The sequence below is a fragment of the Puccinia triticina genome, chromosome 17A, assembly GCF_026914185.1.
Source record: "Puccinia triticina chromosome 17A, complete sequence".
Lineage (NCBI taxonomy): Eukaryota > Fungi > Basidiomycota > Pucciniomycetes > Pucciniales > Pucciniaceae > Puccinia > Puccinia triticina.
In genome coordinates, this window is record NC_070574.1 from 3,048,369 (window position 1) to 3,067,709 (window position 19,341).

General features: G+C 44.9%; 1 protein-coding gene across 1 annotated transcript; it reads left to right on the forward strand.

The window, feature by feature from the left end:
• Positions 1-12,936: 12,936 nt before the first annotated feature.
• PtA15_17A265 (uncharacterized protein) lies at positions 12,937-15,325 on the forward strand (the record flags this gene model as incomplete). Its single annotated transcript, XM_053164363.1, has 6 exons — positions 12,937-13,034; positions 13,101-13,296; positions 13,376-14,234; positions 14,326-14,629; positions 14,695-14,708; positions 14,949-15,325. The coding sequence occupies 6 exons, from the start codon at positions 12,937-12,939 to the stop codon at positions 15,323-15,325; spliced, it is 1,848 nt and encodes a 615-aa protein (XP_053028338.1).
• Positions 15,326-19,341: the final 4,016 nt, after the last annotated feature.

Below are 19,341 nucleotides of genomic sequence, written 5' to 3' on the forward strand. Positions count from 1 at the left end.
TTCCTTGGGCTTGGTAGGTGAGGAGATGATGAATCCTAAATTGGGTTCTATATTATCTGGGAGATCCTCTTAGTAGTGAGGTCCCCTGTTTTTAAATACTTTCTTTACGTGCATCAACACTTGGATAATTATTCCTATAGGGGAATAACTATCTTCATTAGGGAATACTGATTCCCTAATGAAGCAGTCTATCCTTATTTGAGTTACCAGTAGCTGTGATTCCACTACTGGTTGTGTATTCTCTTCCGGGATTAAAAACAAGATTATGCTCTGGTTTGTGCTCCTGTTTGTGCACCTGTTTGCGCTCCTGTTTGCGCTCTCATTTGCGCCCTTTCTGGCGCAGTAGGGCAGTGAGTTTCTGTACTGGGGTTTCTAAATTAGCCTTTTGGAGCGTGGAGGTATACACTCCATGCGCTCAAAGCTGACAATGAGGAATATTTCTGGATCTCCAGCCTTTCAGACTATGAGTGTGCAGTTCATGACATCTATTTGACAACTAGAGAAACCCCCCTACAGCTCATAACATGCAGGTGGTGTTTCTAGGCAAGCCAACAGTGAGCTGTTGTAATTCATTCAAAAATAATTTAGGCTTAAGGCAGTAACACATTTGCAATTTTTTTTGATGAAAATTTGTTATTTTTATAGAAAAAATTGAGTTTTTAATAATACTTGACAATAGCTTAAAATAAATTACAGGATTTCTTGGAAAAAATGGCCTTGAAAAGTGGTTATCAATAGAATTTTGATATTTTTTTTAACTTTTTTCTGTAGCACAATACACTGAAATTGCTGTATCATCATTTTTTTCCATACTTTACAATATTTTACAGTAGTGTGTAACTAGAGATGGCAAACAGGTACCTGTCTGATTTCAATGAAACCGCTTCTTGATTGCTTGTGATCAAATAAATTCAATATGTAACACTTCCATGAGATGAAGAACTGCTTGAACTTGAGTAGGACACTCAGCTAACTGCATGGTAAGGCACACATACAAGGCCAGATGGCAAATAGCCCACAGGTACCTCCTGGCAGGTACCTGTGAGCTATTTGCCATCTGCACTTGTATGTGTGCCTTACCATGCAGTTAGCTGAGTGTCCTACTCAGGTTCAAGTAGTTCTTCATCTCATGGAAGTTTTACATATTGAATTTATTTGATCACAAGCACTCAAGAAGCGGTTTCATTGAATTCAGACAGGTACCTGTTTGCCATCTCTATGTGTAACTGTAATGGCCCACTTTTGGCCTAGAACAAGTGCGCTTGGGGATTGACAAGCTGTCCCAGTTAGACCTTGGCAAAAATGAACCCATTTCAGGTACCCACTATCTGCTAGTGGGTACCCAGCAGCAGGTGTGGGTGTCTACAATTCTGGAAAAAAATCCGTTGGGTACCCAGGTAATGAAATCCACACCTTCCCACCTCTTTGAGCGGAAGGCCAGATCCCTTCCAGTTACCAAGTTTTCAAAGCCTTGGCAACCTGAAAAATATTCCTTCTTGCCAAGATCACACAACCTCTTCAACCACGATGGATTCCTTTGGTTCTCCAGGGCTGTATCTCATTGACCAGAAGGAAAACCTCCTAGTCTCAGAGATTATGAAACCTTGGCAAAAGGGAGAAATCTTCCTTGTTGCAGATTTTATAAGCAATGGTGGGAAGTTATTGCTACAGTAACACGTAATGTAACAATAATGTAACACATTTTGACCGTTATTGCAATTGTTACTGGTAACAGCACTGAGATATCAATATTGCACCGGAGAGGGGCCATTTCTTGAAGGAATTTACAATATTTGTGCGCGGAAAAACAGATATGGAGTAAGATAACAAGCAGCAACAATGGGTAGTTACATTACGGATAATGGTAACGTAACAGATTTTGAGCTGTTATTGTAACAGTTACTTTTAATGGCTGCGCGTTACGGTAACACGCCAATTGATGAGCCAGATTTCTCCGTCCGTGATGCTATTGGCGCATGCGGAGCGCCAGAAAACCGCGTCATTGTAGGCTGTTTCCAGCCTATTTTGGCCTGTTAGCGTGTTATCAAGCGGATAACGCGCAGTAACAAACTCAAAAAAAAAGGCCGTTATGTTACGCGCAATCCCTGGTAAGACCCCTTTTCAAATAACGTGATGGGGAGCTACGGTTAACAAGGATAGTTATGTTACCCAAAACACGTGGATAACACAACATAACATAACTACTCTTTGTTGCAAGCAGTAAAGGTCATTTTACAGCTAATTTGGCCCTTTATTGCTTGGCAATTTGTTATCCGCTGGATAACGTGTTACTTTACCATTAACAGTACTCAAAATATTTGCATGTCACTGCACGTGTGATGCCACTTTTCGTGTGTTACTGATAACAATAACGGCAGCAAAAGTAACAGTGGATAGTTACTTTACTAAAATCTGTCAGATATTGTAGAGTAAAATAACTACGCACTTCTGTCACAAGAGGAAATTCTCCTGGTTGCAGGGTTGTAAAACCCTGGTGACCTGAAGGAAATCCTCCTGGACGCACAGGAAGGAATTCACCTGTACATCCTCTTTGACCAGAAGGAAATCATCCTAGACGCAGAGGAAGGAAGTCACATGTGCATCCTCTTTGACCAGAAGTGATCCCTTGTGGTTGCCAAGGTGAGAATTAGGTCAAGGAGGTCGGGTCAGCTACCCAGTATGCCAAAATGAGATCCAGTGTACCTGGTACCTGGCATTGGGTATTCCAGATATTCATCAAGAACATGTTGCAGAAGTGGATGGTCAAATTGTTGCCATTTTGGGCCTTTCCATAATTTCAGTGTCCTTGTTCCAACCTCCACTTGCCTCAGACTGACAAATACCAGTCTCAATCACACCATGAAAGATCTCACATTGAGAATTATGATTGACCATCAAAGATAAAACTTGAACACCAGAAGCTAGAGACACATGTGGGTAGCCAGTCAGATACCCAACCACTACAAGAAAAAATCACACAGCTGATTCCAGTAGACACACAAGATAGTCCAGCATAATGTAAATTGTGTTATAGTCAGGTATGTAAAGAGTAAGAATAGATCTAAGGATCAACAAAGGGTAGTTACGCTACGCATAACGCGTAGATAACAGTAACATAACATAATTTTTGTTGTTATCTACGTTACACGTAATGGTGGTGCAATTACGTTATTGCACCACAGTAAGGCCCTTTGTTTTTATTTTTGTTGCATTAGCAAGGCATGTAGGGCCCTTGATAACAAGCAATTATTGAGGCTAAAACAGCCTTAAATGGTCCTTTATTGCGTTATCCAGGGGATAACGCAATAAGAGACCTCTTTTTTGAGGCCTGTTATGTTACGCGCGGGGCTTAAGATGACCCCGTTATTAGTAAAGTAATGGGAAGCCCCGGGTAACAAGGGTAGTTACGTTACCCAAATTGTGTGGACAACACAATGTAACGCAACTACCCTTCATTGTAAGGATTGGGGTTCTGGCTAGTTGGTTGATTGCAGCATGAGGAAGCAGTCTGGATCTTCAGACTCTTGAACCTTGAGAGTGTGGTCTGTGGCATGGATGTGGAAGCTATGTAAATGAGAGGCTGTGCTGTGGAGCCCGGTCTACGGCTCATGAAGCTTCCTCAGAGCTCCTGCATGTCAACTGGTGGCAGTTGCTTGACTTTTTCTTGTAGTGGAAAGATGTTGGATAAACCTGATTGGTTACCCAACCCAATGAGCAATTGGTATCTCTGGATCTAATCTTTATTCCAAGGTGACTTTTAAGGGGTGGGCACCCAAGTTTATCGGTGCAGGTATCCTCCCAGGCCATCATGTGCCAATAAGTGCAGGTGTGGGTTCAGATGTCAGTATTTAGCCAAAAGAGGCCAAGGTTACCTGGGTCCAAAGTACCCAGCTCTAGTCTCAGTGGGCTTCTTCCTGGGCATGTGAACTTTCACATTTACATCCAGACTTGAGCAAGTGCCCAGAAAAGCTTGATGCACCATACTTATCAAGGAAAACACTTTTCATTCCAGTGGTGCATGATTGCCTCATCTGGCTGCTGCTCCTGCAGACATCCAGCCACTTCACATTTTCAATGATCGCTGATGTCCAAGGCCCCGTTTGGAGCCAATATAATCCGGGCAATATATGAGTTTTTTTGCCTGACATCCTATGCATGTGACATCTGATCAGGTCCGCCAAAACTTGATCAGATGTCACAAAATTCCAGATTATATTGTGCAATTATTTCAGCTCCAAACGGGGCCCAAATCTCTTCCTGTGGTGCATTTCCAATTTTTTCAGCCTACATGGTTCAAATCCAGCACATTACTCTTTTTTCACTCTCAACAGCATCCTACCTGTTATTCCCATTCATGTGTGGTTTTCTGCTCAGCCTGAAAGCCTGCACGGTATGAATCACCACAGCCTGAGTACAACAGCAAGCACAGTTGCTGTGCATTGAACCCCACTTAAAACTCAGGTGACAAATCTTCACAGAAAAACCAATTTTCTAGATTTTGGATGGGGAATAATGTGTTACACTGTTTTATGTGATCAGCTTGCATGTCCCTGAATCCCCTACATCAACTTACATCCACCATGGTAGTTTCCTTGGCACTTGTGTGCAAGTGCCATCTCTGAACTCATTCATAGATTTGGTTGGATCTCAGTTAGATGCTGGTTGGAAGGCAATTTCATGTCTGCCACAAAGTAATTTTATAAGAACTGGAATCATACCAAATGTGTTGTGCAATGTCTGTGTAAAATGTATGCCATACCTATGCTGAAAACCAGGACAATTTAATGATAAGCTTTACTTGATCCTCAACCTTGACAAAAGCTCCTCATATTTCAATTATCATGATTTTTGACCTCTTTGGAAAACCATACCCAGTAGGTTTCTCTGAAACTGTTTTTTTATTTTATTTCAGGGCACAAACCAAAAAGCTGCCAGTTCTTTTTAAGTTATTTCTATTACACATGGTTAAAACTTTGGATGGAGTTTAGTGATACTGTGGGAGGTAGAGCTGGTCCCTGTTACCCGTTGGCAGGTACCTGTGGAAGTGCGCAGGTATCCTCTGGGTGCAGGTGCGGGTGTCCATTCTGGGTCCAAATTCAGGCAGGTACCCGCGCTCAAATTTCCATTCTGCACAGCTCTGCTTTCCCCTAGTGCTCATTGGCGGGTACTAGGTACCTGTTGGTGGGTACCCATGGAATTACGCAGGTAATTACCAGCGGGTGCCGGGTACGGGTGCAGGTGTCCATTCTGGTTTAAAATTCAGGCAGGTACTCACACCCGCCACGGGTACCCGGGTGCAAAGTGTCAGCTCTAGTGGGAGGTCTGATTTTGCTCTGGTACTATGGTTTGAATTTGGCCCTGTGGGGCCAACTGTCACAAAACCATGTAACCTGTGCGGGTTTCTGTGAAAAATTGTGTCATACAAACGTACGCGTGTGCGTTTGCGTGACAAGTAGACCATCACCCAGCCATATCATGCCAAGATGAGTGCCCCGCAATTCCAGGGGCAAATTAGCTGAATCCTTTAAGATCATCTCCAACGGTCCCTGGATTGCGGCCCTGGACCACATGTAACGGGGTATCCCAGGCTTGGTCCACAGCAGAATCACCAGAAATTGAGACCCAACAAGAGGCTGGACCAACTCGTTGTCGGCAATACCACACCTTTCCCGTCGAGCCACACAAGTAGATGACCTAGAGATGGCAAACAGGTACCTGTCTGAATTCAATGAAACCGCTTCTTGAGTGCTTGTGATCAAATAAATTCAAGATGTAAAACTTCCATGAGATGAAGAACTACTTGAACTTGAGTAGGACACTCATCTAACTGCATGGTAAGGCACACATACAAGTGCAGATGGCAAATAGCTCACAGGTACCTGCCAGGAGGTACCTGTGGGCTATTTGCCATCTGGCCTTACCATGCAGTTAGCTGAGTGTCCTACTCAAGTTCAAGTATTTCTTCATCTCATGGAAGTGTTACATATTTAATTTATTTGATCACAAGCACTCAAGAAGCGGTTTCATTGAAATCAGACAGGTACCTGTTTGCCATCTCTAAGATGACCAGCTCTCTTTTGATCCTTGGAGTCAAACGCCCAGTCATCCTATTGATGACCGGCCATGCATCAATCCCGGTCATTGATAGGATGACCAGTCATTATATTGACGCCAGACATTGGTCTCAATGCCCGGTCATTGGCTTCGATGACCGGTTGGGTATTGATGACCTGTCATCCTGGATTCCTATTGATGCCCATTCATTGGCTTCAATGACTGGTCCTGGGTATCAATGACCGGTCATCCTATTGGTGACCGGTCATCTTATTGATGACCAGTCATGGGTATCAATGACCGGTCATGTTATTGATGACCGGTCAAGGGTATCAACTACTGGTCATCCTATCAATGACCTGATGTTAGGATGGGCCGGTAGGTGATGTAGCACGCGGTGTAGCATGCGTGGGGTGCGAGGTGTGGCCCACAAGGGCCGAGTGTTGGGTTGGAGCAGACTTGCCACAAGTGGAGGGCTGTGGCGAGTTGAGGCGACTCGGGAGGCATTTGGCGAGTCGGATAGCAGGTCCGTTGGACCCCAAAAACTCGCCTGACTTGCTAAATTGGGGTCGCAAGTCCCGCTTTAGAAAGTCTGTTGGAGATGCTCTAATAATTGTATCTGATTTTCATCCATCAGTACAGAATCCTTTTAAGGAGATTTTCTGAATTCATTCACAAACCCTGGGTAATCTGAGGCTCCCCTGGACTTTTCCCAGAATTCTGAATCCCTTGGGACAACATTCAGCAGCTGAAGAATGTGTCACATAAATTTACACATGTGTGCTGGTGTGTCACATTTTTCATCACTGTGCCAAGTGATGCCAACCCAAGTGCTCATGCAGAGCCAGGGGCTTAGGTGGACACTTCAAAAATTGTTTATAACATTCAGCCCTGTGTACACAAATTATTTTGGGGATATTTTCTGAAGTCATGCACAACTCCTGATTAATATGAGGTTTTTTACGCTGGACTTTTCCCGGAACTTCAAATATTTTGTGAAAAAATTCAGCAGCTAAAGAATGTGTCACACAAACTTGCACATGTATATTTTTGTGTACCACTAACATATCTTGAGCTTTTTGGGATTTATTATAAACACATTATAGAATGAAATATATAGAGCTGGGACTTTGCACCCAGGTACCCGCAGCGGGTGCAGGTACCTTCCTGAATTTTGACCCAGAATGGACACCCGCATCTGCTGGCTGTTACCTGCGTACTTCTACGGGTACCCACCCACAGGTACCTAGTACCCGCCAATGAGCACTAGGGGCAAGCAGAGCTGTGCAGAATGGCAATTTGTGCGCGGTTACCTGCCTGAATTTGGACCCAGACTGGACACCCACACCCGCGCCCGGCGGATACCTGTGCACTTCCACAGGTACCCGCCCGCGGGTGCCAAGTACCCGCCAACAGATGATAGGGGCCAGCTCTAGAAGTATATGATTCCCATGGTAAATACCTTGGTTCTGACAATTATTTGATGTTGCTTTGCAAGGTAGTTGAGAATTTATTTCAAAATAGTTCCAGTAATAACTACACCACGGGCCGTCGCGGACGTTGATCGGACATGCATTTGGACATGTCCACAGATGTCCAGCTCTGGCGCGGCAGGAAACGTCTTCTGGATGCCACTTGCATTGCGCAATGGCGGACATTTCTCTTGTATGCATCCGCTGGATGGTGAGCAGACATCAGCGGAATGTCAGCCACCATGCCCTTTTGGTCAAAATATTAGGCCAGCCTGACTGGCCTGAGTGTATGGGGGGTGGTTGACTGGGGGTAGCCCAATGGGCTGGTGGCGGATGGATGACTAGCTAGTGGGGTGGGGTGGGGGGGCGGCAGACCCGGAATCAAACACGGGAGGGGGTGGGTGTCAGCCTTAGAGTCAACACAGGTGACCTAAAACTGCCTTTTATCTCCATTTTATACCTAACTGTGCTCATATATTTTTAACCTTAAGACATAAAGTTGTTTTGACTTCAGATTCTGATTCCTCATGCAATTTTGATCCTAGTATTCATTGATTACTTTCCAATATCTCTACTCCTTCATAGAGTTTGTGGTTTGTGACACACATGCGCAGCAGCGCCGTGTAGTCGCACCTGAGCGCTCCAAACCACATGTACATGTGTGATTATGTCATCCAACTGTGAAAATTCTCGAAGTCAGGATCCTCCATGCAGCTGGAGGATCCACAGACTTCAGCACACCAGAACCACACCCCAGATAACCCTAGGATCACCACCAAAGAGATTACCACGCTCCCAGTATACCTATTGTCACAGGCGCCTAGGATATTGACAGTAAGTAACCTCTTTAACTGAACCTTGTTTATCTAAGAGGTACAACTCTGTGTCTGTTTGATCTGCTCTTCTTTGCTGGCCTTTGCCTTATCCTTGATCACAGGGCTGCCCCTGCTTAACATCATTCTTTTTCTGTGGTTTTTGCAAGAAACAAACCACATAGGTTTCCCTTTAAAGAACCTTGACTATCCAGAAGGAAGCTAAAAAATTTTGGCTGGATTAAACCTGTCTAATCCAGAAGCCCTCCACGTTTCTTTGGTGAGAGGAGGCTGTTGCACTCTCTAGCACAGCTTGGCAGCACTCTTCTGAAGAGGTAGCATTGCCAGTGGACGTGCATTCCCACCAGAATAACCTTGAAAATCTGCTTAATCTTGAATCTGCTCAGTCTCTTTCTCTCTTTCTCTCTCTCTCTTATATTTGTCTTTTCTATATCCAAAGAAATCCAAATATTCCCCTCTTCTTTCTTGTGTCCTGCTGTCACTATAGAGACTCAGGCTCACAGTGGGGGTATGGCTGTGTCTAGCACAGTTGCTACTGGCTACAACATGCCAGCTATGCTGAGGGGGGCCCACACACCCACCACAACACACTGGAGACTTGTTTTGAAACATCCATCAGACACTCCAGCCACAGTGTCCAATGGACAATAGTTTTGGTGTCCACCAGACACTCTCAACAGAGAGTTTCCAGTCAACAGCTTTTTCTCATGTCCATCGCTCTATGACCGGCAGAGCCAGTCATCAAGAGGAGACTTGATTCCCCTCGATGACCGGCGAGACCCTCTTGATGACCAGTAGAGACCGGTCATCAAGAGGAGACCTGAGTCCCCTCAATGACCGGCACAGACCAGTCATCAAGAGGAGACCTGAGTCCCCTCAATGACGGGCAAGACCTGATTCCCTGGATGACCGGCACAGACTGGTCATCAAGAGATGACCTGATTGAGTGTGTTTGGACTTTCAAGATGTCCATTGGACACTCTCAATTTGAGAGTATCCAATGGACGGTGGCAATTTTTGATGTCCGCCCAATGGTTTGAAGGACAAAACATCACTTGGACGCTTCCAGAAGCGTCCAAGTGATACTCATTGCCCCTTGCGTCCGCTGGATGCTCCACGGACATCCTCTGGACATTTCTCAGTCAGAAACTTCCGCGGGATGCAGTGCATTTCCAGGAATGCGCCCCGTGGTGTTGAGTCAAGTTGGAGCTGGTTTTCAATTGAATTCAACTCCTTTCCAAAGTGCCTTCAGCTCAATTGAGCAAAGTTAAACATATATTCATCATGAATTCAGCATACATTGAGGCTCAAGTTCCAGGATATATCTAACAGGGTTGTTAAACAATATTGTGTGATGGCACTTCCACGCAAGTGCCAAGCAAACTCCCATGGTGATCCAAAGTGACCTTGCCTTTATCTGCTTATTGATGGTAGGGGCTACAGGTTTGCAATTCCTGATGAAAACATCAATTAATCTGCACCCTTTTTATGGGTGTTTGATTTTGTTATTCAGAACCATTTTTTTCCAAATCCCACATACTTCATAAACCCCCAGCAATAAAACATTAAAGAAACATCTTGGCTGTTTTAATTTTCAATCAAATATATTTTACCAATTTTAACCCCAACCTAACACAAGTACCCCTGGTGATTGCTGTGGCTGGCGGCAAAGGGGAAGGACTTGCCCATTAACCCCAATTTCATAGGGGAGCAGAAAGCACCAATTGGCTGCAAGATTTTCATACCTCAGCCCCCAGCCCTCCAAGGTTCCTGACTACATCTTTATGAACCTTTATCAATCCCTCTAAAACCATCCATTTGAAAGAAATATGGCCAAGGGCCTGGGACTGAAAAAGGGTGAGCTGAAGAAGATCAGGAGCACAGAATGCTCAGGGACTCAGAACAGCAGATCAGAAGTCTCCAGAGGAGCAGGTCTGACTACTATGGGCTCGGAACTAAGTGCGGTCTGTATTTCATGAGGGGACAGATGAAATACATATGGGAAAAAGGGGGCCCAAAGAGGGGCCTGGGTAGCTGAAGGGCCCTGATGGAAAGAAAAGGAACAGAAGGAAATAAGCCCTCTTCTGGGCATGGGACATAATTCTAACAGCATTTTTTTTTTTTTCCAAAGAATGAAGAAGGCTCAAGTGCAACAAATGAGATCCACTAATTGGTGGCTCCAGGAATCATTTTTCTAGCTCCAAGACAGATATGTGGCTCCAATTCTTCCCAAGAACAGAATTTTATGTCATTTTTGCCTTGTTGTATAACAGATACTTTCTGCTCCTGCTTGAATTGAGAGATGACACATAAGCTTCTCCTTCAGAGAGCGCTCCGCGCGGGGTCCCCCGCAGCCTCCCTTCAAGTGGCTTTGTTAGGCTATGTAGGGTTTAACCTGCATCTGCAAATGCACTGGGAAAACGCCGAACCAGCATTTTTTGCGCCGGTGGTCTATAAACCACAGACTTTTCTCCGAACGGTTTTTAATCAGAAATGTTTCACCTTGGTAACAGTATGGTTCCGTTTACATCTCCTCGGACTGTTGTAAATCAATATATTAAACCTTACCCCGAGGCCTTGCACAAGGGTACATCCGATTTCTTTCCTCACATGGACACGACATGTCTGTCGGCATTCCAGCGTCCGAACTACGTAAATACATACGCTTTAAGAGTGAGACCAGCGCTGTGAGTCAGGGAGTCATCGCGAGTGCTGGCGGGTGATTTGTACATGTTCTTCGGCGAGCTTGTTTTAGCCACTGTCGTGTTCCACGGGACTCTTCAGATAGCTTCAGATCCGCTTGACTGAAAATATAGTTTGACCGGTACAAACCAAAGTGGTTTGTTAACCGTGTGCATTCCGACAGTATTGACAGATGTACTGATTACAAGCGCAGCCGCATTTGTCGATTCCGATGTGTCCAGGATCAATACGGGTGACTTGGAAGAAGCCGCGGTTCCGTGTATGGTTACCCCACCCGTGTGCTATGGACAAAACCAAAAACATTTCATGGCGTCCGCGAAGGACTCATGCGTAGAGTCTCAGGTTCCTTTGCCATTATGCTCAGGGAAGCATTTTACTGCGTGCAGCATTGAGTAGATTATAGTACATAGATCAAGCACCTGCGGAGCTTTGTCTTCCAATGACATGAGTACTGCGAACGGGGTTCCCCACACCCAAAGCCCACTCAATAGAACGATGGTAATATGTCGGGAGAAGGAGAAACGCGGGTCGATGACGCCGAAAAGCAAACGTGGTCACTGCATTTCATGTTATGCCCTGCTAACCGGCGGGATGAGTTATTCCAGCCTGCCTGAAAGAAACTTATCGCTGAAGTTGTCCATCCAGTATCTTAAAATGGAATCAGCTGTGCCTCAGGGGTCTTCAGGCCTTCAGTCGCAGCGATGCCGTTGACACGACTTTTCCTGGCTGTTACTCGCTCCTAGCGAATCCAAAAAGCCTAGCAGTTCCATGTCATGATGTCGCTAGTGCATGTTTAGAACGAGCAGAAGGAAGCCTTCAGTGAGATTCGTGTCGATTATCATCTTTCAAATCCTTGTTTCACATTTACACGTGGATCAGATTATCAGATTCACATCCCGGCTTGCCTAGCAATTCCTGATGGGCCGCTGGAACGGACCATTCGCTCGGACAATCCTTATCCACTGTAAGCGACCTTCGCTTCACGTAGCTGTTCTCCAACAGTTTCACAACTCAGATTTCTCCGACTGTATCAATATGTGTTAGATGGATCGAAACTTACCGCACACGTATCAGCGTCTGGCCGATCGCTTCTATAGCAAGTGGCCATTCTTTTCTGGGGAGGGAAAAAAAAACTAGCCGACAATTCTGATTTCTTTCTCATCCATCAACATTAAGAGCTGCTCTGTCACACCACGATCCCCTATCCCTCTCGCTTGTTCCGAATTCGAGCACAGAATTGCTTTCTTTGGATCTGCCACAACCACCTGGCCCAGCTTCTTCCTGCCAGCCGCGATCCCCTTCTAGAGACTCATTGACAGAGGCATTCACCTGATCAAACACATGGAGAATCGTAGTCCATAAGTGAATCTGTATCCAGTTCAGTCTAGTGAATTATTACATTTTCTATATCATTCCCTGACCTTCCCTTAGAGATGCCGAAGATTTAATAAGAATACCACAATTCTCTACCCCACTGCATACCCGGCCATTCCTTGGTTTTCAGCCTAATCTTCCCCAGTTTGATCCTTCATCACGTTTTCCTCTTTCATGCGGCATCATATCACACAAGCAGGATTCAGACTATTTGTTATTGTTTCTTGAGGCTTTGCGCCTTTCAACTTGATTCGACAGCCAAAGGTCGCAGCGTATTGACCTCCAGTGAGCCTGTCCGATCCAAAAACTTTATGTGCTGGGTAGAGAGAGTCTCGAGAGTCGAATTATTGCAGCACCAGAGCCAGTCCAGCATTCCAAACCAAGATTTTCACACAAGCCGCTACCCCCAGCACTAGAACTATAATATTCTTTTTGAGATACCCCTTGCAACACCCAATTCCATTCGCCGGCCCCACCCACCCCACGTCGATTACTTCAGTATGGTTAGCAATGTCGCCGAGGACAAGATGGCCGCCAACCAATTTTTACTTCAAAAAACCGGCAAAACCCAGGCGGCATTTGTGCCAAAGCTATACATGTAAGCTGGCAATCCTTCTACCGCATCCATATGGCTATCTATCTAATTGTGGAAACGGGTTGGCAGAATGGTCCAAAATATGAAGCAGCCGACACCTGAAGATCCGAACCCAGAACAGCCACTGATCAGCTGGTCTAAAGCGGGAGATGTATTCTGCGTTTTTGATCCAATCGAATTTTCGCGAGTAATACTACCTTTGCACTTCAAGCACAACAACTGGCAAAGTTTTGTTCGCCAGCTTAACATGTATGGCTTTCATAAAGTAAGCATTGGCAGATATTACTGGGATTTTGTGTGAATCATCATTGCCTCTAACAGCGCTTGTGATGCTATTTCAACAGGTTAATGATTTGCTCTCCAGCTCGCATTGCCAAACGGACACGGTGCAGGCATGGGAATTCAGACATCCTTTCTTCAAACAAAACCGCCCGGATCTCCTCCCGATGATTAAGAGAAAGTCAACCAAACATCATGGCTCGTCTAAAGCCAATGGTACCCTAGCCAACGTCCAAGCCACCTCGCAGGTTGGTGAGATGCATTTTCAGAGACAGATGCCATTGCCCGATAGTATTCCAGGTCGAGCCGCTCGTGCCTTTCAGGCTTGCATGCCTCACAACCAGACGAGCCCCATCCTACCATCAGCGCATCATCCTCTTCATGGGAAGCCGCCACCACCACCATCCCTTCCTACCGGCAAGGCCCACCTCCCACCGCGCGCCCCAGTTATTTACCCCATACTCACCCATCAGTTTCAATACACGCATTCAACTCATTCTCAATTGAAGTCCTCCTCTCCTCTTCTGAAACATTCCAGCACGAAAGGCTCACCACCCACCCGGGCAAATCCTCAGAACCACCGTTTCATGCCATGTTCTCCACGTTCTGTGCGCCATCCACCAAGCGCCCACCACCCCATCTCGTATCAGTCCCAACAGTCAAGACGAAGTAATATGGAGGAAGAGGAAGTAACTGAAAGAAGCTTTGCATGGAGCAGCGTCCGAGAAGCTTGCAGCAGTGGTTCGTCTTTGAGTAGGATAGAGGACGAGCTGCGCCGACTGAATGATACCCTGACCCATCGGGATCCAAAAGGGAATCACGTTTTTTCGGTACTAGGACTAATTGCTGAACTGCTCACTTTGCTGGTTGATAATCAAGAAAGCAAGGTTGCACCATCACAACAAGAAACGCTTTCGCGTTATGGTGAGCCAAGCTCTTTCTTTCTCAGACATTGAGATAAAAAAATGAGTAAAATTAACTTTCGACCGGCCAACTGAAACCTTTAAATTCACAGTGCAAACCGCCAAAGACGCCCTGGGCAAGTTGGAAGCTTCCAACTTTGGCCGTCACGATCCCATTAGAAGATGCAGTGGGGCCCCGTCCACGGATTCCATGTCACCCATTTCAACTGACCCCTTAGAGAGGTCAACACTGCCCTGCAGAAATTCTGTTGATCCGAATCTTCTGAAGACTAATGATCGCTCGTCGAGCGCAACCTGGATTGTGCGACCTCGTTGCTCTGATCGTATGAATTCGTCGCAATCGCTGCCCCCCTTAAATGCCATGATGCCGCATTGTGCACCTCCACTTTATCACAGGTGAGTATCATTCAGAACAAGTCAGCACTGTCTCATCAGCACTCATGAGAATTTTCTCTTTTCAGAACACATAGCTCAGGTGCACTCCCAGCTTCTATCAATCGGCTCATGAACGCCGACACCGAAGAGTATCCAAAGACGAGCTCAGAAGAAGATCCCCCAGACCAGGAACGCGGCCAGGAGGATGGGGAAGATGAGGATGTTGAAGAAGACGAAGAAGAAGAAGGTGGAGGTGAAGAAGATGAAGATGAAGATGAAGATGAAGATGATCTGGATGATGAAGATGATGAAGATGATAACGCCGACTACGACCAGCAAGACACCGATGACGATTCCGAAGATGAAGGCAGGTGTGCTCGTGACAAGCGAATTTACGGCGATCCTAATGAGCTCGCCACCGCCGAATCTCGTAGCGAAGGTGATCAGCAAAGCTCTTCGGACCAGCTTAGCTCTAGCGCTGGAAGCACGTCAGAAAGAGCCGTGCAAGCGGACGGTGCCACGTCGCAGTTTGTCTCTCAGCATGACGAACAACCAAACCCTGTACACCCAAAGAGACCTTACCACGGCTCAGTAAACAATCAAGAACCGCCGGAGGAAGAAAATATCATTTCCACCGCGAAACACGCCAATACAGCTAGCCGTAGCCGCAAGAGGATTAGAAGTGACCAAGGTTCTCTAACTCGCGCGTCCGACTAACCAACTCTTGTCCCACATACATTAACCACTCGTAATCTATCGCCTTTATTCAGTTGAGCAGCGTTTACTACGCTCTCCTTTCAGAGCACCTTCACAAATAAAACGCATGATATCTATCCGGGAAGCCCCGGGCAGGAGAACTTCTTTGATGCGGCCCTCTTCAGAACACAATTCTTTCATGCTACTATCATACACATTTTCTCTAATTTTTAAAATCCTTTTTTTTGATTGTGAAATAAACGATTCCCGTACCAGCATCTCCTCTCAGGGGCCCACCTTTTCTCCTCATTTATGTCTTTTTTTTTACTTGACCATCTGTGCTGTTTAGGTTCCTTGTTTTCACTTCTCTCCACTTGCTACTCACCATTCCACATCTGCGCACTCCTTTTTCCTGACTTGAATACAGTTGCTGTTGGCTTTGTTACCCGAATAATTTTTGTTTTTGAGTTTGATCAAATTCTTGACTTACCACTGTCAATCCTAAGTAATGCAATCCAGCAGGCATGTTCAACCGTTGAGCAACAAACGTAAGGCTTTTGGTACTCATTGCAACCGCCGGACCACTTCATTATTTGAAAATCGCGAAATGACTCTGATTATGATTTGCAAGGAAAACGCGCTACCACTAAAATCTCGGCCCGGCGACAAGCTTGTTTTTTACAAGGATATAAACAGCCGGAGTGCTACACGTGCTATCCCTCAGGTAGCGGGATAATAAACGACAAGGATCAGTGTTTTGATATATTTACACCCCCAGTTCACCAGCACCAGGTCTTGAATCGAACTTGGGACAAGTCCGGCGGTGTCAAGCGCTTCGCGCAAAGTATGACTTACCGTTCTCTGTGAGAACCCTGAAGGGCTACCCTATCTGGGGTCTCACTTCCACTGGACAATGAGACGTCCTCAACCGCGCCCCGAAGACGTATCCTCGCCCATCGAACAGCGGCCGTTTTGGTCTTCAAGGCAACTGCAGACTGGGTGGACCCGTGGGGTATGCGTTGCTCGAATTGAGTGCGATGAAGCTCAGCGTGACCTTCTGAGTGCAAAGGTTGTCAATTGTATATGAAACAGGCGTAGGAAACATGAAGAAAGGTTGCCTCTGTTATCACCTTGCAATGACAGCAGAGAATTGAGCAAGGCAAATGTTCTTGTGAATTATGAATTAGACATTGGCCAGAGCTGGGTATCATCATCCTGGTGCATCTGCCCAAGGATCCCAAAGGATGCTTCTTTGGGAATGTGGGTTCACTGCAGTAATGTGAGACAGTTACAATGAGCACAATTCAGCCAAAACTTATGAATCCCAGGGGTAAGTTGATGAATTTTAATGCTGAGAAAGATTATAGAAATGAATGTTGCAGGTCTGATGTGTGATTTTCTGATATTGTGAATTTTGGCATCAGTTATAATCAAGGATGGATCCAGTCACCAGTGTTTTGATTTTCTTCAACATTTGATTGCCAACATTCCCTCAATCTGCCACATTTTTGAAAGTAAAAATGTTAGAAGTTGTTTCTCCTGTCATGAGAAAAGTTGAAAACCAAGTCTGTGCCTGTTAGCATAATATTTGAGGGTAATATACAAATACAACATATAAAAAGGAGCCACTCAGGATAGTGGGATTTGATACTCAGGTTTGTACCAATTTAGATAAAAAAATGCCAGAACTAATGTTATCGGACTTACTTCGCGCACTGCGAGAAACTCTTCGCGCACTGTGGGGGTCGTCGTCTCGACGTCCCGCCCCCAGTGCGCGCTTTCGCCACAGCTCTTCACGCACTTTGCATTCCCCCGAAAAAACGGCTTGCATTTCTTGAGATATTTTTTGATGAATCAATAGAATGACTTTTTATGATCCCCCTAAAAAATAATCAAGTCATTTAGGGGTCTCCTTGAGCCTAGAGAAAATTGACATGAAAAAATCATATTTTAACGCGGCAGGGACCTGTAATATCGCTTCCTGTGCCCCAGTAGCCCCAAAAATTTCACAGTATCATGGTACATGTGCAAATTCATGAACTGATAATTTTCAGAATTTTCACCAGCTTTCCTGTAGCCCAAATAGGTATTGCGTTTATTATTTTGCGTATATGTATAACTTTTTTGTTACACACACCAAAGGCACAAAATTTTGAGAGTACAGAGAAATATGCTTCAAATTAATTCTCTGAAATTCCTAGCAATAGTGTTTCATTATAAAATGAGATATAAGGGGTGCGCAGCAGGCTTAGTAGGAAAATTACTGCTAACTGTATAGCTTTTTTGTTACACACCCAAACAGTCCAAAAATTTCAGAAATGTTTTCATTTTGAATATTCTCTGCGCCATAAATTTCTTGGCAATAGTGTGTCATGATAACATGAGATATAAGGGGTGCGCGGAGGGCTTAGTAGGAAAATGGCTGCTACATGTATAGATTTTTTTTTACACGCTGAAACAGTCTGAAATTTTCAGGAATGTTTCAATTTTGCATATTCTCCGCGCCATAAAGCTCTTAGCAATAGTGTGTCATTAAAACATGAGATAAGTTAGCAGTCATTTTCCAACTAAGCCCGCCGCACTACATCTCATGTTATCATGACACAATATTGCCAAGAAATTTATTGCACGGAGAATATCCACAATGAAAAAATTTCTGAAATTTTGGGACTGTTTGAGTGTGTAACAAAAAAGCTATACAGTTAGCAGTAATTCTCCTACTAAGCCTGCCGCGCACCCCTTATATCTCTGGAAAAAATTCTGAAAATTATCAGGTCATGAATTTGCACATGTGCCATGATACTGTGAAATTTTTGGGGCTACTGGGGCACAGGAAGCGATATTACAGGTCCCTGCCGCGTTAAAATATGATTTTTTCATGTCAATTTTCTCTAGGCTCAAGGAGACCCCTAAATGACTTGATTATTTTTTAGGGGGATCATAAAAAGCCATTCTATTGATTCATCAAAAAATATCTCAAGAAATGCAAGCCGTTTTTTCGGCGGAAAATGCAGTGCGCGAAGAGCCGTGGCAGAAGCGCGCACCGACGACCCCCACAGTGCGCGAAGAGTTTTCCGCAGTGCGCGAAGTAAGTCCGAATGTTATTTCACCATGGTTATTGAGGTTTCCTTTTCATGTTACACAATACTTATCAAGCTGACACCAAACTGAGGGCACCAAAATACCACTGATTTGATGGATTTTCCATCCCAACTTCCATTCAGATGTTCAGCAGTGCTGCATGATGATGTGAGACACTGGAGTTGAGGCTGATATTCAGTGGAAAGGTCTGTGTGGACTTTGATTCTCAAATTGGGATGATGCTGTTAATGATTGATCAAATTGGTTCCACATGGCTAGCATCCTCAAGTGCTGTGAAGGTGAGACTGCGTGAGAGAGTGTACAAGTTGGTTGACAACCCATCTCAATCATCTTGTACCAGCTTGTAACCCTTATGAATTAGAGTTGACTAAAGAAATCCATACCTGGAAAAAAGTCCCTCGTTTCTTGCACCTTGTGATTATATTTAGTTGCCCCTAATGAATCAGCTGATACAGGATGGGGATGAACGGATATACAGGAACGAGCTTTGGTTGGTTCAGGTCGAGATAAAGAGGATAAATCAAGGTTGAGATAAGGATTATAAGAATAATTATGATGTCTGTATTCCTGGAAGTTCTTTTGAAATATTTAGCAAGGTTGCAGTGTAAGTTATCAATCATTATTGGTCTACACATCCATCAAAACCTAGTACAAAATGTAGAGTAGAGGCCTTCTGCAGGCAAGTCAGATGTGCCAGTCTAACCTCTAAAAATGATGGAAATTCATTCCTGTATATATCAGCCCGAGTTTCCAGGAAAGTGTAGCCTTCATGTAGGCATGCAGTTGCCCCATTACTACTATATGCACATGTTTTTGCCTTTTTACCGAGTTGAGCCAAGGTGGTGCTGGCAAGAAAACTTTTGACAAGTGACTATAGATCACGCTTGACATCAATGAGACGTCCTATACGAAGTAGTGCACAGAAGAGCACGATG